General features: G+C 47.7%; 1 protein-coding gene across 1 annotated transcript; it reads right to left on the reverse strand.

Annotated features, from left to right (window-relative positions):
- Positions 1–1,165: 1,165 nt before the first annotated feature.
- Positions 1,166–18,823, reverse strand: LOC119432856 (sodium-dependent glucose transporter 1). Its single transcript, XM_049658421.1, has 6 exons — positions 18,731–18,823; positions 16,915–17,191; positions 8,296–8,581; positions 2,874–3,052; positions 2,618–2,776; positions 1,166–2,558 (listed from the first exon to the last, which is right to left on the reverse strand). Exons 1-6 carry the CDS (start codon positions 18,818–18,820, stop codon positions 1,603–1,605), a joined length of 1,947 nt encoding a protein of 648 aa, XP_049514378.1. The 5' UTR covers positions 18,821–18,823; the 3' UTR covers positions 1,166–1,602.
- Positions 18,824–21,266: the final 2,443 nt, after the last annotated feature.

Genomic DNA, 21,266 nt, shown 5'->3' on the forward strand with positions numbered 1-21,266 from the left:
ATCTTTCCTGGTCAAAGCACCTTGACACAGTAAGAGCAAACTGTCGCCGCAAGTTGTTTTTTCTAAGACGCGTATTAAAATCCTCCACACCAACAGTACGTCTATTGGCGTACAAAACACTCGTCCGCCACGTTTTAGAATATGCTGTAGTTATATGGGACCCGTTCACTAAAAGCGATATTGGAAAGCTAGAAAGCTTACAGAAAAAAGCAGTCCAATTCATCTACAATACATATGGGCGTAGTTCTATTACTAATCTTTTATCTCGGAGCGGCTTGCCTTCTATAAGTGATAGAAATCGTGTATGTCGTTTAAAATTCTTTTTCCAATTAATAAATGGTCACTGCAACATCGACACGTCTCACATTATCACCTATACAACAGATTACGCTACGAGACAGCGACACTCACTAGCTGTAACCCCATTTACAACACGTGTCAACTGCTTCAAGTATTCATTTTTTCCTACAACTATAGTAGATTGGAATAAGCTGGCCGATAAAACTGTAACACAGGACTCATTATCACTTTTCGAGACATATCTTTAATAAAAATCATTTTGCATTTCCCGAGATTGTTAGTGACAGCACTGTTTCACTGTATGATTGGAAAATCGCTGAAGTAACGTTTTTTATTTTTTTCGTCTTTTTTTCCCTTCTTTTGCTCGCTTGTGTGAAGAAACCTTTGAGTGCAGTTCCCAATTTTTGTACTTATTTTGTTTTGTATGTAAACTTATTCGTGCACCACGCTGCTAAGATCTTGTTTAAGATCGCAGTATTTATAAATAAATAAAAGAAAAAAATTGCGGCTTCATATGCACAATACATCTAGTTTATGATGCGTTTGTTGTTACTGAAAATTTTTGTAGTAACCGTAGTGCATTGCGTCCATGTGACTGTTTTGTTGATGTTTGCCCAATTTTACCTCTGCGTTGCTGCTGCGTTTGACCTGCTGCGTTGCGCATGCCAAAAGCGCATGCGAAGTAGATCGAAATGCAGCACCAGGCACTGCACTTGGCATGTAAATCACCCATGTATATTCTGTGAACCCTCTCTCACCGGCGTTGCATGGTAAAGAGCAAAGTTCTGCTGCTCTACAGGAAGCAATGCACAAAGAAAGCCTCGTCACAGGCTTCGGGGATGAAGGAAGGAAAGTAAGAAATCGTGACGGCCAGCACTAAGGCCCAGTAAAGAAGAGCGCGGACTCCGGAGTTTTTAACGCCTGTGGTAAACGTTGAAACATAAACGTGTGTCTTGCTCAAAATGCCATTTTCGTACAAAAAAAATGTACCTTTTCTGGATAACTAGTAGCCAAAATATAGAGAACCTTTTATTGCTTATATGACACTGTATTGCCAACAATCTGTTTATAAAGTTTTAAGATTCTTTGCCATATTGGTGAAACGAGTCCGAAATTTTGAACATCTCTTTTTATACGTAACTACAAGTCTGAGCAATATTTTTTTCTTGAACGATGCCTTTACGAGCAAAAACATTTTAGGTTTCGCTTGAAGAGAGTAATGTGTGTAATATAACTGGGCGCCTTTACACTGCCACGAGAGCACGCGTGCCTTATACAGCTGTGGAGGGAGTGCAGTAGTGATTAAGGCGACTTGTAGGAGCGCGCTGCAGCAGCGGCGGCGGGCAGCGGGATGTAACCGTCGTCGATGCGGTGCACCAGCACCCTCGCGACCAGCACGAGCAGCAGCGAGACGCCAGCGAGCGCCGCGAGCACGTAGTGGAAGAGCATCGGTTGGCGCTCCAGCTCTGCTCCGAGGCAGAGAGGTGCGAACGCCGAGCTGGCTCCCACCGCCAGCACTGCCAGGGTGAACCGGCCCCGAGAGACGCCAGAGTGGTCGTGCAAGAGCAGCAGCGTTGACGGCATCACGGGAGCCATGCACGCGCCGGCCAGCGCCGTGCCGATCCACATCACCCGCGTCTGGTAGCCGAAGACGGAGTCGAAGCCCGTCAGGGCCACGAGCAAGACGTTCGAGCAGAGCAGTACGCCGAAGGAGCCGTGCTGCTGTAGCCACACGATCGAAGCTCCCCGCACTGCGCTGAAAGCGGCCCAGAAGCTGGACGTCAGGTAGGCGGCCACGGTCTTGTTCTGCCCGATGAGGAGCGCGAACGCGGCGACGAGCTGGCTGTAGATTATCTCCATGGCGACTGACGCGAGCAGGTACAAGAACAACACGACCACGAGTCCGCTGCAAGGTACCACGGGACACTGTCTCTCCATGACCCTTAGGTCCTGGTGCCGAGGGTCGACGAAGAACGCGACCAGCGCCAGGAAGACGACGACGAACACGTACAGGGCGACGGCCCAGTAGGCGTACGCGACGTAAACAAAGTCCTTGTCTTCGAGGCTGGTCAGATAGGCGAGCTCCCTCTCGACCGCCGGCGGCATGCCCGACGGTGGCTGAAGCACGCTTCGCTGTGTCAGGAATGGTTCGCCCAACAGGGGCGCCAGTGTGCAGCCCATGCAGTGCATGAAGCTCAGGGTCTGCAGCAGGAAACCGCTGGCCTCTCGCCACAGCGCCGAAATCCACAGGACGCCCACTGCAAGGCCCACCACGCTGCGTGAATCGCTGAGCAGGCCTACCTCGCGCGGTACTGACCGATGTCGATTGCCCCGAGGGCGAATCCTCCGAGCCCGAACAGCAGCTCGCTCTGGAAGAGCGTGTCGAAGTAGGAGACCCCGAGGCAGGCCATGGCGAGGACGAAGTCGAGCACCACGAGGAGCACCTGCGGGTTCAGGGGCCTCAGCAGCACTCCGCCTGGGCAGATGATGCGCGCGCCGCGTCGGCTACACGCCCTTTTTCTGTGGATGCGGCACCGAGATGGACTGAGCGCCGGTGGGGGACATCGACTCACCGGCCATGGCACCCAAGAAGTACCCGACGCCCCTGGCGGCCAACAGGAACAACACACGAAACAGGCCCACGTCCAGCGTCACGGCCAAGTCTTGCACCGTGGGGCCAAACAGCGCATAGTACATGCCCTGCGCAATGGCGGCGAACGAATACAGGCGTGTTCGGTACGGCGTTAATGAGCTACTCGGTGGCGATAAATTTGATTTCACTGAGAGCAACGCTGTTGCGCTTATGCATTCAGTCGCCATTCTCGCAGCGTCCCTGTTTCACTTTCGTTGGGGAAAGTATTGAATCAGCCAAGCCAGTGCGGCTTTTAGTCCTGGCCCCTCCTGTTAACTGTATTGATTGATCGCAGTCCCATAATACAAAGAGCTTTGCTTGAAATATCAGTTTAAACATTTACCATGCTTGCTACTCAGCTGACATAAATTTCGATCGAAGCCTCTTGCAAGCATCAATTGCCTTCCTTCTAATAAACCTCGCAGCTGAGCTTAAGGGCCGGGCGACGCATGTATAGCGTAAGCATGTTCTTCGTTTACTTCGCATAAGCGAGATTATATGGGCCACTTTATCTCATCTTTTCCGAGCAAGTTTTAAAAAATCGCCTGTAACAGACAGCGAAGTATAGTGCCACTCCAGCTGGCGATCATCAACGGTTCAACTTTTGTATTTTCTTGATTTCTTGTATGTATGTATTTACTTATTCATTCATTCATATAATTCATATAATGCATCGCCTGTACAGGCGTTGTATACAGCAGGGGGATATAACAATGAAACACAACCAAGAAAATATTATGCCCATAACACGTGATAAAAAGCGGTATTTCATGAAATATCTTGAGAGCGGAGGCTATTGTTCTCGGTGATTGTGCGCACAAAAAAGAGAATAACGAATGCGTCACTCCTAGTAGGAAATTATCTTATTTTTGATGCGTGATCCTACTTTAAGATATATATGTAGTTTCATTAAAGTATTTCAGCCTTTGATTCGCGATGATACATACGAGTATTATGGAGTAGTTTAAGTCTTAGGCTTTTCCAACGTCCCCGTAAGTTTGGCCATGGAAGTTTACGTTTACATTTTGTCATGCTGAGCTTCCTACTGTAATTATTTAGTACACAACGAATGCCGATATTTTTGAATATTTTCCAATTTATTTATGAGTGCGAATGTGTAAGGATCCCAACAAAAACAGGCATATTCAAGTACAGCGCGCACATAAGTAAAATGTAGTTGCTCCTTTTGACTACTACGTAGTTTCGAAAAATTTCTTCGCAAGAAACACAAAACCTGCGCTGCCTTATTGCAATGTGATTAACATGACCGGTCAATTTTAGATCAGAAGTGAAGTACACTCCCAAATATTTATGCTGCGCTGGCCGAGCCAAACAAACACCGGCAAAGCGTGCGTGTTTATAGGTCATAAAAGCTCTCCCTAGTAAAGGTGACTATAGTAAACATTTGTTCATTTCCTAATGTGAAATTGTTGAAATCAATTATTATTGTTATTATTATTATTTACTGGTGTACGTATGAGAACGACCAAATAAGTTCACACGCGAAGCCGAGGTCTCGCCCATTACATCTGAAGGGTTGGGCCGTTACCCAACTCCTAGGATCACGTACTTTGTGAGGCGTACGACATACATCCGCCGCCATAGCCAAGAGGACACTGGCTGTCACTTTCAGAGCTGGCTTACGTGTACGCGATACCCACGAAATGGGATGGAGGCTCAATTGGTAGTGCACGTCACGCGGAGGTGGTCGCTTCACCTGGCGGCAAAGTATTTTTCTTCCTTTATTCATTATTAAACATATTGTTTATCACAGATTTATCTCTCTATATATTATTCACTCTCCATAATCATTACATTCTGCCGGTACTACCATAAGGCGCAGTAACTGGGAGGTTAACAAAGAATCTTTAAGTTAAGAAACGCGCAGAGAGCGATGGAATGAAAAATGTTAGGCGTGACGTTAAGAGACAGCAAGTCGGCGGTGTGGATATTGCAGTCTACTCGAGGAGGAGGTCACGTGTAAAATTCGTAGGGCGGGTATTCGTTAATATAATACGGAATGGTTTCCAGGGAAGTCGATGACGGCAGGGATGTTGTGAAGGAAGTTTGCAGGCTTAGCTTGGAATCGTCGGCTAGCGCAAGACAGGGGTCATTGGAGATCGCTGGGAGAGATCTTCGTCCTACAGCGAGTATAAAAATATGATGATGATGTTCGCTGTACAGTTGAAAAGAAGGAACAGTTACTCTATGCTTCATTGTCTGTTGGCCTGATATGGTTGTTACTAAAAATTGAGACGCTCGATTTAGCCGACTGTTCTCGCTGGAAAAATTCACGAAGTGAGTTTGGTTTAAACAGCGGAACGAGTGCTGGAGGCGCGTCCATTCAATAGAAATTATGAGACTAGCACCAACCTCGACACGTTGACATTACGCTGTGCAGTGCACGAAGGGGGATTTTGAAAAAGAAAAGAAAGGAAGAAAACATTATACGTATTGTAATTTCTGGAATATAACGCGATTTTTTTTTCTCTGTAGTTAGCAGCCTAAGAAAGCAGCTCGCGTTACTCTACGAAATACGTTTCAAATCTAGCAAAGGTCTTCCTCCTTTAACGCGATAGCGTTTAGGGCCCCGTGTCGCAGAAAATCCAGCGTCGGCGTGTGATGTCGGCGTCCGTGGCGGAGAAAATCATCCCCAACCACCCCGACCGCGCAGGCCCTCCACGTGGTGCAAGGTTGTGGAGAACAAAAATTTAATTTCTCAGTGAAATTCGTCAGAAAAATGGTAAAGTACGACTTCACCATTCGGCTCCGAATTGTAATTTTAATGTACGAGAAAACATAATTCTGCTACGAGGAAACTCAAACACAAACCCCTTTTCCAGCATTTCTACCAGACCTACAGCCGCGCGCTCGGGTACTTGCTAAAGTGATATCCAGATGGCGCTGTCATCCTCGGCAGGTCAAATTGGGACTTCGCCTGCTAATGCGTTTTGGACACGCGCGCACGTCGGGGCAATAGCAAAGACTTAATAAAGCAATAAAAAAAGGTGCTAGGGCCTTCACATTTTAATATAAGACCACTTATATTGCCCCTGGAAAAACGTCTTCCCAGCAATGCATGTCTGTTTAAACGTGAAGCCGACTTTAAGGAGATCGGTGTAAGCTTGGTCTTTGTAAGCTGGCTTTCCCACGTTCTGTGTTGCAGTGAATGAAGCCTACTTGCCGGATGCGAACGATGCGATGCGAACGGGTCCCGATAACGCTATCGCATTCTACTCTTATGGCGAATTCCATAGGGAGAAGAGGAGCAGGGCGCCGCGCATTGCGGAGTCGGGTGACAGCGCAGTGAGAGCAGGCACACTCGACCCGCCACTGGAATACGGCGTGCATTCGGAGAGCAGTTGGGAGGGGGACTTGTGAGGAGAAATGTACCATGTGACTAAAGCAATCGACGTCCCACCATTCTCTGCAGGAGAGCGGCAGAACACGCCTGATCGTCTTGTAATCTGTCGGGCTTAACGCTGTCACCGTTTGCGGCCACGTACTACATACTTTTGTGCAGCGCCGACGCATCCCACAACGTTTCCGCCTGCGAAGATCATCTCAAGTTGAGCTCTAGCAGCTTTCGCTGCTGTCACCGTCGAGCGTCTCAAGCACTTCAGCAAGGCGAAGACGCTTTGCTGCCGCTGTCCCCCGCGCATCCGACGAGAAGCAAGGCGGACTAGAAATGCCAGGATCTGTCGCTAAATCGCTGCGAATCTCGCTCGTATCACCGACGTCAAAATCAGCGGTGTCAAAACACAAACCACGCTAGGCTGCCGCCATTGCCGCCGCGCGCGCTGGCTGAAGCAAAATAAAAAGAAATGAGGAGGATATGACGGTTTAAGCCACGTGACTTCCTCCGTACTCCGCTTTTCAAGCGAGAGCAGTCCGGACTGCTCCTAGCTGCTCTCGGCGCAGCGAAACTGCTCTTGTTCTACCACTGGATGACGGCGCTCCCACTCCTGTTCGACCACTGAAACACGTCGCCTGTGGAACGAGCACTTTCAGCGTGCTTTTGAGTGCTCCTGTTCTCCCAATGGAATTCGCCATTAGAGGCGAAGAAGCGTCCTCCAATTTTTATTTCAGTTTTCCGTACATAGCGAACTCAGCCACCAAACGACTAAGGTGTGAAAGAAAGCCAATCTCTCGGTTGCAGGCTACAAAGAGAGACCCGCGTTACTGGGTGTACTCAAGCAGTTGAAGGACCAAGTCTAGCTGGTGTGACGGGCGTAAACGCTGCGTTAATGAACGGGCACTACTGTTTCGCGGGTAACGTGAGTCAACCACTCAGCCTTGGGAACGCGTCAGGGAAGGGTGGGAGCGTCAGTTTATCCACCCTGATACACGCCGAGAAGGCGAAGACGCGTAGGTTCGGTGTCTGTTTAGGCCACGCCATGGTATACAGGGGCAGAAATGGAAGACTTTGCCGGCGCGGCGATGTAGCTTGGGTGAAGCGTGGGATGTGTGGGGCCCGTCGTGTGTCACAGGTGAATGCGTTAGCCCGTTCGTTGCCCCTCATTCCCGCGCGACCATGGGAGTTCGAAGGGCAGACGTGGGCAAAGTGGCTGCAAACGCGTAGAGCTCCGCAAGGGCTGCGTCAGTAACTTCCGTAACGGCCCAGCTTCGTGAAGAGTCGTCCACGCGCGGTCAATGCATTCGTGTGGCGAGTGTACGCGTGGCAGCAGGAAGCGGACTACGACACCTCGTGCCTGATAAAAGGTGTTTCTGCCTCGATCAGTCTGCAGATTATTTTTTTTCCCTCACAAACTCGGGCGAAATATTCTTTAGTGAGTTTCACCATGGTCGCCAAGAAATAGCGTGGCCTTTTGTTTCCTAAACGAAGCATTCGGTATTCCATGTGATATGCAAGAAGGCTGTATATTTTACCTATTCGGTGCTTGATTCCGATTCAGTGGTCGCTTTGCAGATGCGCTCTTCACTCACGGAGGGAGCAAGAAGCGGCGCATATTTTGCATGCGGTCAACATCGTGTGTCGGTTCTTTTTTTCTATTCCTGTTATTTTTTTTTCGGAGTGCCTGGAATTTCGATGTCGCGTTGTATTCGCCGTCGTGTTATATATCGTGCAAGCAGGCGTTTTGGAGACGGATATCTCGGAAGTATAGTGCAATTCTCAGGATTTCCACAAAATTCACGACTATAGCGCCGCAACGCTTCCATTCTGCAATTTCAAAGGTACCCTAACGTAATTATATCAAAACTAAATACACCCATTTATTTGCTACTTAAGCCATGTCAAATAGTGTACAAGTGTAGTTGTCGTTTAATGCCCGCCTCTTCAAATGATCAGCTCGAAGAACTGTGCTATTGGCCACAACGTATTCGCAATAGTGGAGAGCCACTTTGTGGATAATCGATAGAGGAGAAGGCGTGCCGTTCCGAAGAAGCTGAGGTGAATGCAGAATGTCTGCGCGGTCTTGACGAGCCTCTCTCGGCGGCTGGCCTCCATGTGGGACTCCCTGACCGGCGCAGACTCGAGGAAGTGCTCGTGCGCCCACTTCCTGTGTAGCTCCTGCGCTTCCGCCCAGCTCGTGACGTCAGCCACCGTCACCGACTTCCGGGGCACCTGAGGCGGCGACTGCGGCGCCGCCACCGGGGGAGCCTTCGACGCGGCACCCTCGCTGGCTGCTGCGCCTGCGACAAACTTCACTGAATGTTGACCCGGCAGCAGCGCGATCGAGGGTTCAGAAAGAATAAAGCTCCGTCGTTGAAGGTCCGCGGCCCAAGCAACCCGTTTCCGGAGCTCTACGTACTGACCGAACCAGAAACGCTATGAAGCATATCGCAGAACGAGGCTAGATTAATGGGAAAATTGGAAGCGTGGCGACACTGAGTATGACAAATCAAGTCCGGAGAGTGGTGCAAGATTATGCTCCAGGCCGCCGAAAACACCTGCACGCTGTGATGTCATCTAGAAATACCGACGCTTTCGTTGAATACCATACTTGGAAAAAATGCGCGAGCATTGCGTCGCACCTCCTCGAGGTTCCCGACGCATATTTTAAACCGCGTAATATATATATAGTAAGGTTATGCGCCCAGGGAGACACAGAATGACGTGGTAATTATTGTTGTCGGTGGGTTAATTAACTAAAACTGAATAATTAACTTTTCAGTAACTGCAGTAAGCAGGCATGTTTGTATTGAAAAGTTGGAGCTGTGTCCCCCTGGGCGCATAACCTTACTTTAGAGGTGGTGTTCACGTACATCTAAGCGCCTAATCTGTCGACTTAACTTTGATCACTGTGTATATAAGAGGAACAGCAGTGGGCCAGGTATAGATTCCCGAGAGACGCCGTACTTAATTTTACTCGTTTTTGATATTGCATGCTATATGTAACAATATTGAAATTGATTTGTGATTTATTAATTTGAGAGAAACACCTCTGATGTCGTATTGATTTAGTTTCTCCAGGAGAATTTCATGCTTATCGAATCAAAGGCCTTTTTGAAATCAAGAAATATTCCAGGCGTGTATTTACTCTGCTCAAAATTATCTATTATTTTGTCCTTAATAGACAGCAAAGCCTGCTCTGTACTTTGTTTTCTTTTGAAACCCGTATTGCTGTTTTGTTATACTTTCTTGGCTACAAAAATTTGAGATTCGTGCCTGCAGGACTTGTTCTATAATTTTTGAAAATATAGGCAATAGAATCAATATTTATTTCGCATTCATTCAATTACAAAAAAAATGAACGCTGGGACAAGAACTAAAAGCTGCTTGTTTGCAGCTTGACAAGGTTCTTGCCCATATTCATGACAACGGGGACATAATAAAATAAAGTTTGTACACTTTAGTGTGTGCAATGTACGATCAATGACATAGTATAAGTGAAATGTGTAAGGTGAAATGTACAATCAGTGTTACAAAGCAGTTTGTTCAGTCTGTACAAATGACATATGAATATACAGTATATAACAGATATACTTCGTTATTTCCAATTGCTGAATGGTTAAAATTTATCATATTACATTCTATTAACATACGAAAACACAGACACCAAATAAAGGTGTGTATAAATGTCTTGCAGGTAACATCCTACATGCGAAAATGTTACACATGGTAAAAAAAGGGGGGAAAATTCTTGTTGAGGTGCAGATGTATAAGTGCATAGAAGCACTAGTATTCTTGCATGTTATTAAAACGTAAAACGACGTAATTAAAGGAGGTAAGTAGTGACTTTCCATAGCCAAAGGAACGCTATGATAATAATTACTCAATTTGAATTAGGAAGTCTCGTATTGTTTTCCTAGTAATTTCAATTATCTCGACACCATTTTCATGTAGTTTATTTAATAAGGATGGGACGCGATTGGTTAAGCGATTTGATCCATAATTTGTACGGGAGAGTGGTAGCAGCCATCTCTTTCTTTCCCTAATGTTGTAGGATATATCTGTTGGTTCTGTTAGGTTGCACAACCCCAAGTACGTTTCATTGTTATGCTTAAAATACCTCTGGTATTAAGGGCAAGGTTCACTTCATATAAACTTGGCAGACAAATGATATTAAACTTCGAAAGTAGTTCAGATGTATGTGCGTCGAATGGCGCGTTTGCGATATGACGAACAGCCTTTTTTTGTAGCAGTAATAATTTACTGATATTTTGCTTTGACGTGGTACCCACACAAGGTAGCAATACTTTAAATGAGATGAGAATAGTGTATTATAAAGGATCAGCTTAACTTTAGATGGTATCGTCTCGCGGAGTCTCCCAAGCACGCCGCAAGCTTTGGCTAACGGGATGCAATAAGTTCCACATGTTCATTCCACATTAATTTTTTTATTAAATATATGCCCAATGTTCTGACGTTAGGAACAAGTTCGATTACTTCAGAGCCAACCTGCAACAGTATGTCTTCACTCAGGTGCTTTTGTGGAGGTGCAAAAATAAGAGCTTCTGTTTTTGTTGTATTTAATTTGAGAGCGTTGACTTTGCTCCATTCGGCCAATTCTTTCAGTGTGACATTTGCCAACAATGAGAGATCGCCGATATTACGAGACTGAAAAAAGAGGCTGGTGTCGTCCGCATAAATGATGAAGTTCGCGTCATTAGATATGTTGACACTGTCGTTAACATATATATTAAACAATACTGGCTCTAGTATACTTCCCTGGGGAACGCCCTGCAGTGTAATTTCCCGGATATAGGCCTATAATGATTTAAGTCATTTTCATTATCACCTTTGTATATGATTGAGACCCTTGCTATCTTTAGCTTATCAGGAAATATTCCAATGCTTAAAATCAAATTGCATATGTGTGAGAGTGGTAGGCTAATATACTGCGAGACTGCTTCTAATGGCTTTGCTTTTATACCGTCAACACCTGCTGCAGAAGTGCTTGATAGATTCACAATGAATAAATGTATTTCCGTTCTATCAGTGAGGGCAAAAAAATCGATGTTCTAATATTTTTGGTAATGTACGGTTTACAGCCTGCGTCGGTGCTGTAGGAGATTTCACAAGCCCTCGATAAAAAAAATGGTTATTGAACGTATCGGTGATGGTCTCTTTATTTGATGTAAATAAAAGATCGTTCATGGTATTCCAGACTGCTTTCTGATCATTCATAATAGTTACGAACCTATGTTCATAGTACTTTATGCGTGCCCGCTTTATACCAGAGCCGAATTTATTTCTAAACTGCAGCAAGTAGTCGATTTGCTTTGTTTTGATGAATGTGCTAAATAGGTTTTCTCTTTCTTTTATTCTCTTTAGGAGGGATGCATCTATCCACGGTTTTCTAGCTTTTTTGTTCGCTTTTAGCAATACAAGAGGAAAGGCTTGGTTATAGGGTTGTGCTATTTTCAACATAAATGTTTCGTAAGCATGTACAGGGTCAGTAATTTCTAAGATTTCGCTCCAATCTGCCGCAATAACCAATCCTTAAGACTTTTGAATTTTCTCAGTAGTAATTTTTGTGTAATAAGTAGGGTTGATTTTCTTTCGGTCTGGTTTATGTGACTTAATGAATGCGAAAATTGGAAAATGGTCACTAACTCCATCCAGCTATAGCTAAGTCGAGAAAGGTTTCAGACAATTCTGTCACCCTAGTAGGCACATGAATTTCATCCTCATAACCAAAATACAGCATAGTGTCAAGGACGTTTTGTTTGTTGACAGAGGTGGACAACATATCTATGTTGAAATCTCCCGTTACAATCGCGCGTGCATTTTCCTGTGCAGAAAAATCCCGTAACTCCCGAACAGTGTTCAAGAAGGATGACACAGTTCCTGAAGGAGGCCTATATAGTGTCACTAAGAACAAATTCGCCGACCTCACCATAACAGATTCGAAATCAGAAGTTATAACAGTATATTCCTTTATAACATCAAATTTCAGGCTGTCTTGAACATGAATCGCCACACCGCCGTTTCGTTTATTCTCTCTGCGGTCTGTCACGCAATTGTACCCTGTAAAGGGTATAGCCTCTTTATAGCCTGTGAACCAAGTCTCGGTAAAACCTAAGAAATGAAAATTGTGCTTTAAGGTGTCGAGCAATATGTCAACCGCATCTTTTTTATTTCGTAAGCTTTGCGAATTTAGATGAAGTAACGATAACTGCTTTTTATCGTGCGAAAGGTTTAGTTGCTGAAAGGAATATGCGTCGTAGTAACAGTATTTTTTGTCTTTTGTAGCAATTGCTACGATTGGGTGGATGTCTCATTTTCCCTTTAATTACTTCTCTCCACCTTGTGGGTTTCCGCTGAACTATTACGTCAATCACTTGCCTTTGCTTCGAGTTGTTGACAAATTTGACTTCGCCCTGCCATCTGCTAGCCGCCTGGTAAGCTCAGATGGTATAGCGGCAGGACGACTTTTTCTTCAACTGCGAGGCTTTTCTTTTGAGGAACCCGTATGGGTTTCCTTTGTAGCAATTGCTACGATTAGGTGGATGTCTCATTTTCCCTTTAAGTATTTTTAAATACTTAAAACCATAGTAGCGTAATCATCCGGTACGGGCTATCATCTTTAAGTTTATCGAATTTTTTCGAGGCCTTGCTCTGATACGATTCTGATGACTCGATCACGTGGGGTGCGACGTACTAAAAGCTTTCCGTTTCTCTGCCATGCGAACTGATATTCCTTTTCAGTGGCCCTCGATTTCATTTTTCAAAAAAGTGCTTTGTTGTACGCTGTGAGGTTTTCATTGAGGAATATGTCTGACTTTGATTTCCTTAATTGACTTTTTTTCACAAGCCATCTTTCTTTCGTAAGGCGAGACGAGAACCTATCACAATATCAGGTTTATCACTTTTAATTTTTCAATTAGTAAGTGAATGTTTACAAGTTAATACGTTCGATAAAGCTACTATCCTTACTTCGTATAGCTCTCCACTAATTTGCTATCGCAATCGATGCTTCGCCTTCCGGGTGAAACTGCGACATTTTTGTTTTTTAACACGACAGTGTTTTATGCCGGGTTCCACCATCAACTTCCTGTAACGGATGAGACGTCAGCACGCACGCGTAAAATAAAATGGCGTAAAATATGCTTTCTCTGGATGGATGGATGGATGGATGGATATAAGGCTGAACCCTTTAAATGGGGCGGCGGCTCACGTCACCTAGCCGCCACTAGTAATATATTTTGCACTTAGCGGAGTGTGAAATTTCACTCCTACCTTTATTTTAGCCACCAATTAGGAGCCACCAATCTTGACAGGGATGGCGCCACCATCTACGACCGGTGAAGCGAAGTACTGCATCATGACACTAACGATCGCCGACAGTGAGCACTTTAGTAGTCTCAGCGCAGCAGAGGCTCCAACGCGTTGTAGCCAGGTGTAGGCGGCGTAGTCCTGAGGTGACGACGCAGTTTCCGCGCATGGTTTGTCTTTCGCGTCCAATTAGCCTGTGATGCCTCGTCGCCCACGGAGTGTAGCTTCAACTTGCATCAGCAGTGCTTACACGCCGCCTACTGCTTCGCTTGCGATGGCACCAACTGAGAGAACTGGTGCGCTCAGTGGGGCAGAAAGGCAACGACGTCGACGGGCGAATTTGGTCCGGCGAGAGACACGCCTGCAAGAAGCAGAACGCCTTCGCGCGTTCGCGGCGCGAACTCTGGCAGTGGCATTTCTGAAGCCAACTCAACTGGCTGCCTACAGAGCACAATGCTCGTGCCGAAGCGACTCGGTAGCAGGACGCCGCGTGCCAAGTAAGCCGACCCGCAAGTCGTGCGCCTTTCGCTGCGACGGACCGTGAGTTGAAGACGCAAACATGCAACAGCTTCTGTGAAGACACGTTCCACTTCCTTGTTCTACCGATTCCCACGAAAGAGGGATCAACCATATCCTTTTTGAAGGAAAATTGGCTTAGGTTTAACTCTTGTACACCTATAGTTATCACGAGCGAAAGGTCTGTTTGACTTTGTTTTGCAAAGACTGCACGCAGTGTTTCATAATACACGCTTCCGTGCTTAGTAAGCTTCTCTATAACGTGCTAATCTGGCCAGCCTTTGCTCCGGTGCTTCAGCAGCCAACTTTGCCTATGCTTGAGATTTATCAGCGTGTCGTCTAGCTATATCTACTGGATGATTGGATTCAGCTTGTCGCTTGCGCTGAAGAGCGCGGATATACGGCCCAGCCGGCACGCGATCCATGGCGAGACTGAGCGACCAAGCGCCGGCGAAGCAGCCATTGAACCCTCGCCTAGTCACGTGGTACCGCAGCGGCGAGGCTCCGAGCGTGCGCAGCTGCGACGCCTCTCTGCAGCGGATCACGTGGCGTGACGTCATACATGCCACGTTCGCGCTCCGGCGGCTCAAGGTTATTGCGACGCAATGAATGACCTTGCGAGACATGGCGTAGTAGAGCTTTCGCTCTAAAAAGAATACACTCACAATGGTGGGATCGAAACTCGGTCTCCCAGCACAAGAGCCCTATGTTCAAACAATGAGGCCACTACAGCACGCGTACATCATTGCACTGAGCGTGATGTACTGTATATAGTGGGGCAGACGTGACAAAAGGTGAAAGCGACGCACAAATGAAACGTTACAGGCTGCGCTTCTACAGTGCCGTTGTCAGATGGGAAGAGGACTTGGCACCCGTAGGTACCGCGCCCCAGAGCTTACATTTACTCATCAACCCAGCATCATTCGGTACATTGACCCCGGCACGCCCCTCTACCCGGGCTGACCGGGTGGGGGGTTTTGGTTTGGGCCAACGGTCTTTCCCGGACAAGGGGGCCACTGTGGAGCGGCACTATAACCGTGCTATTTCGCGCTTCACACAAACAGACATGTCGGTCGTCAGGGATACGAGCCCATCAGACCCTTGGATTACAGTGTACTAGTACACTGTACTTGGATTACCTCGACGGAAAAGGCGTCAAAGAAAACAACCGTGGAGACCACAGAAGCCGTCCGCGGTCCAGCGCACTCTGTTGCGCCACTACCGGTTCCAACTCTGTGTTCCACTGGGACGAGCGGAAACACGTGGGTCGACTGTCACATACTGTCCAGTCGAGTGACCTTAGAAGCATGCATCATAACTTTATGGAAAGCTTTCCACCTGACTCATCGAAAATCACAGCAGGGCGAGCCCACACCTCGAGGAACTTCTCGCCTAAGTGATGCCGCTCCCGGGTGAGATGGAACCAGACTTCCTTCCGCGCTTTTCCAAGCACTTCGTGAAGACCCGGCGCCCCTCCCCCGAAAACCACATCACAGCGTGCTAACCAAACTTGGTATGAGCACTCGACAAGAAGAAGCATGAACTGGTTGATCGCCTGGTTAGGCTAAGGGTGCAGGAAACGAACGGTCTGAAACGGAACGCCCGGGAGACTAAACAAATTAGCTATCCGTTGCAGGAGAGCAGCAGGAAGTAAACACTGCGAAAAGATGTGAACTGTATCGTCATGGCCACCACAAAAAGGGCACACTCCACGATCCTAGATGGCTGTGAAGGGTCTATACCTAATCGGCAAACAGTCCCGCGCCAGGTGGTACATGAACGTAGCTCGCCTGGCGTCGAGGAAGCTTGCCGTAATGAGCTTCCAGCTGTGTGGTGCCTTTTTTTACGGTCGAGCACAAGCTCCGCTCGTATTTTTATTGCGATAGCAATTATATGGACACTCCAAAGCAGATTTCGGCCGTCGGCGTCGCCGTGAGGTTCCGTATGACGTCAATGGATATGAAATCGTCGCCGCGCGCCGCCGAACGCTGTATGTGCGAGTGAAAGGGCGCGAGGGACGCGCGCTTTCACGGGGGTGAACCCACGGCGGAGAACAAACGTGCGTTCTGCGCCGTGCTCCCTTAAGGGCTGCAGAAGTAGGCGTCTCTTTCCTCCTTTACAATCACCATATATGTAGAGCAAACGCGCCTTCTTACGACGCGCGAAAGGCCGAAGGGGGGGGGGGGGGGGGAAGGGAGGCGAGGTTTAGCTGCAGCACCAAGTGCCTATTTATATCAGATGCTCCGGCAACAGTCACCAACGCCGCACGCATTTCGTGCGAACGCGGGCAAAACGCCGACGGCGTCGACAACAGTTCTGCGTGTTGCCGGTGCTGCTGCATGTCCAAGTTTATACAACTGATAAAGCTACTATCATTACTCCGTATAGCTCTCTACAAATTTGCTATCGCAATTGATGCTTCGCCTTTCAGGTGAAACTGCGACAACTTTTTTTTTTTTACGCGATAGCGTTAAGGGCCCCGTGTCGCAGAAAATCCGGCGTCGGCAACCGGCATGCGATGCGGGTGGCGGAGAAAATCCCCAACCACCCGACCGCGCAGGCCCTCCACGTGGTGCAAGGTTGTGGTGAACAAAAATTGAAGTTCGCATCGCAACGATAACGCGCTCTACTCTTAAAGGCGAAGCTTAAGCGTCCTCCAAATGTTTATGTTGCACGTATTGAGCAATAACAGAAAGATGTATCGGAAGTTTTGTTGTGTCACGTCTGTCGCACTATATACAGAGTGCAGTCATTACCAACTAGCCCAATGTTCTGTTCTCACGCACACACTTCTCGTGCCGACGCCCAGTAATCTGTTGACAGGTGCGTAACATCACGTGTGCGCGAGAGCATGTGCGCATGTGCACACCATTTGGCCGCAGACGCTGGAATGAGGTGGTCGCACCTTTCGTCTGACTCCGGGGCGGCGTCCACGGCGCCGCCGTCGTCGGGGGCGGCGCGAAAGGCGACGCGGGATCGCTGTGCTGGCTTTTGGCGCCGCCCCCCAGCTGCGCCGGTGTCTCGGGGTCTGCGTCGCCGGGGCTGAGCGGGCTGCTCGCCTGCACGGACACTCTGCGCATGCATGCCTCGGAACATCACTGTCGCCTGCGCGCTTGGACGTTTCTGCCCCGCCAAAACCACCTCCTCCTATACACTGTTCAATTTCTTTTGTGGAAGAACAGACAGAAAAACGTATGGCAATTTTTGTAACCATCTTTCATGTTACATTCTGTTATACTACATTTTAACAAAACGATCTGTTTATTGTTCTTCCGTAATTTTACAGAAAAAAAAGAAAATTAGATAGTTTATTCCATTGACGGAGTAACTTTTACTCCCCTCATAGTGGTAGCTTTTATGTAGTACGAAAGAGTCAAATGCGGGTGTAATGCATCGTACGTGTACAGGTAAACGCTGTACGTAGAACATGTCTACCGATAAGACACCTGGCACACGGCTCTATGCGACACATGCATCCAGTATCCACTCCATACCAGTGTTTGCAGCTATGTTCTGAGCGGCATGACTCGCCCTGATTCAGAAACTCAGATAAATGTGCACGCGCATACGATGTCTATCTGCCTGTACTGTACACAAATCTTAATTGAAGATAGTAAAGAGACGAACAAATCTCATTTTGTTCACGGTATTTATGACAAATTTCTCACTTTACCCTATGGGCACCGATTCTGCTAAAAAAAATAAAAAAATATGTCTTTGACAATAACCAGAAAAAAAGGCATTCTTTAAAATAATATAATATCCGTTTCTTCAGTTGAAAGCAATTCTCTGTAGTATAAATAGAGTTGTTCAGTTGTTTTCTTGTTTTTCACATTTATTTTTACAGTTATTAGAGTTAAGCTGGTTCAGCTGCATGATCACGATTCCTTAATCAATCCTGTGGGTGTTAGCAGGCCTGATCAGAATTCTTCTTTCATGCTTACGCTAATACGTTTATGTGCTTGTGATGATGATGAAGCTGGTAAAAACGGATGCTCAGTTGGTTTTTATGTTACTCGTCTTGCTCTGCCAAAAAAACTTTGGTTGGTAGTCGACCTTGGCACGGTGTCCTTTTCCTCCCTCGTCCTATATTGCGCGCCGTTTCCCGCATGATTTTGATTCTCGGGTTCGCACTTTGCCGGCCAAGTTGTATTTGCACTTAACCCGGCATTTTAGCTTGCGCTTAAGTATATATAGTACAGAAGCGCCCTTGCATTTCACACTAATGGGAACGCGGTCACCGCGACCGCCGCTGATGCACCGCGGCGGATCTCGAGGCAAGAAATGGCTGGGCGCGTCAGAAGCACCATCTCGTTTCTAGGCTAGCCAGTTAAAGGCGCGTGTATCAGAGCAGGCCTGAATGTAAAACGAGACCAACCGTGCCTGTATATCCAACGATACGTAATGTCCAACAAGCCTGAATATCCGCTGTCGGATATTCCGTCCGTGGTAAAAATGTGTGCGAATACATTTGCCATTGTGCGGTTGTGACAAGCACGGCGGTGACGCAAGAAAGTCACAGGGGATCACGTGGTCGCCTTCTCTGCGCTATACGCAGCACCAATTAAGCCCCTTGGTGCTTAACTAGCCGTGCTTACGGGCGGCGAGGTCTGCGTGGCCTTCACATCGGCGTCCGGCTCGAATGTGATCATGGGCCGCTCGTCCCGGGGCGGCTCCTGGTCGGCCATGACGCCCGCTGCGTCGACGGCGGCCGCCTCCCTCCTCCGGCGGCAGCTGGCAGCAGCTTCGTTTGCTGTTCCTCGGTGAACAGGGACAATGCACTTTGGGGGATCGGCCACGAATCGGGCGGTGCAAGGGTTTGAGAAAATGATACAAATTTTGAGGAATATAAATTCAATCGAAACTGTCAACTGGAAATTGTGAAATTAAATGTTGCCTGACATAGAGTCGCAGCTCAAGAGGAGGACGAAGTGCGAGCGCGCTCAGCTTGCGCGCCGTGAAAGCTGTCGCTGCTGCTATCCCGGGTGGCACGCACCCACAGCGATGGGCCGGTTAAAATAAATAGACGAATAGAGAATTGGAAATGAAAATTTTAGGGAGCGGAGAAAAAACACAATCAACGCAAGTTGTTGTTTTTATTGCCTTCAAACAAATGGAGGGTGGACCAAGGTTCGTAATGTGAGTGTAATAAAATTTTACCTTCTTTCCCGCTAACTGAATTGTCCGTAATACCTATACTTAAATAGTAATAATAAATACTAAAGAATAACTCGAAAGTGATCATGCCAATTTTTTTATAAAGCCGCTAGAGCATAAAAGCTGCAAATTAAATGTTGATTGATGAGGAAAAAAGCTGTATGACATGGAACATGTCAGCCCCCTCGTAGCAATGAGGTGCTTCAGCGCAATCTGACATATCTACTATCGGACACGGCGAAGGGTGCTCGCACCAAAAGATAAAGCCAGTGCTTAAAGTCCGGGGGGGGGGGGGGGGCGGCCCGCTCTCCATTTTTAAGGAGGGGCTCCCCCCCCCCTTCGGCAAGTCAACTGTAGCAGCACTGTGACACCCATTCGACAGGCGCTGGAGGTGATTTTATTACCAGTGGTGCCTTGTGCGGGGCAATTCTAACTGTCAAAATTTTCAATAAATGATTTAATCGCGATTAATCGGTTTATGTGCCCCAGGATGAAGGCAACTTCATACTAGGATATGTCAACTAGGATATCGGCTATCCGCGTTTGCTCTCTGAGCTTTACACCGGAGGATACGGCTTCACGTTGCGCATGCGCTGCGCCACCTGGCAACCACGTGGACGGTCGCATCTGCGCCTCCAAGGGAAGCTCGGGTAGCGAGCCGTGTACACCAAACAAATGGCGCAGAAAGCCAGTTTGCCTCTTTCAACCCTTTCAAAGGCGCATTGCATTATTCGCCAACATGATTAAATCATTCGCTTTCACTTTGTACTCACATTGAATAAACACAAACTCATGTTTCAGCACTGCTTATGCATTTACGGAAAGCTTCGCTGTATATAAATTCCAACACGCCAAGTTAGATTTGCTGCATTTTTTAGATGCGGAGCATCTTATAGCGGCGGCCTGTCCCGCGGCGTCGTTGGCGTCGGCGTCCGTCCGCACCTCTCCTCATTCTCTCCACGCCAGCTGTGCGATAACGCCTCTCTCCCCCTCTCCACGCCATCTGTTCGATAACGCGCTTCTCACTCCGTGTCTTCATCCGCCACCTGTGCGATAGCGCGCGCATGCGCGCCTCTCTCTCTCATCCTCCTCTCCGAGCCAGCTGCTTATATAAACCCGGTGCATGCGCCGCTGCCTCAGTTGCTGCGTCGGTTTAGTCACGCTGCGCCGTCCGATGCGCTGAATGGACGCCAACGAATCTGTCAACGAACTGTCTGGCACATCTTCAAACAGCAGCAGCCAGTTCATTAACAGAACCGCGAGCACCTCTGAAGACAAGGCTGCGCAGAGAAGAGCTCGCGACGCAGAACGTAAACGTCGGCGACGCGCAGCGGATCCAGATTCAGTTCGCCAACGCGAAGCCGCTTCGAAACGTCAACGTCGAGCAGCGGATCCTGAGCTTCGAGAACGGGAAGCCGCGTTGGTTCGTGAACGTCGAGCAACAGAACCTGAGGTTCGGGACCGTGAAGTTCAACGTAAACGTACGAAGCGAGCGGCGGAACCCGACCTTCGAGAACGTGAAGCCGCGTTGGTTCGTGAACGTCGAGCAGCAGATCCTGAGCTTCGGCAACGTGAAGTTCAACGTAAACGTACGAAGCGAGCGCCGGAACCCGAAGTTCGAGAACGGGAAGCCGCGTGTAAACTTCAATAACGAGAAGCTGCTCCCGATGCTGCACGCGACTAGAGTGACCATATTCTAGGTCACTCTAACGCGACCGCGCCGCCGCTTATAACGACCGCGATGCTCCACATCAGCCCATGGTTCCCCTCGGGAAGATGGTGTAATTGTTTTGACCGTCTTAACAGCTGCCGAACAAGGCGAGAAAGCCGCTTTGTTCATTCAAAATCAAGTAGTTAACTTTCATGCAAAAAATACGACATATAGCGAGGCTACCGTAAGGGAGTGTGTTCTCTGGAAGGCTTGCTCTAACAAAGCTAACCGTCATGTCCTCAGTCACGGGCTCTCTTCAAGCTTCC

Source organism: Dermacentor silvarum, chromosome 11 (genome assembly GCF_013339745.2).
Source record: "Dermacentor silvarum isolate Dsil-2018 chromosome 11, BIME_Dsil_1.4, whole genome shotgun sequence".
Classification (NCBI taxonomy): Eukaryota; Metazoa; Arthropoda; class Arachnida; order Ixodida; family Ixodidae; genus Dermacentor; species Dermacentor silvarum.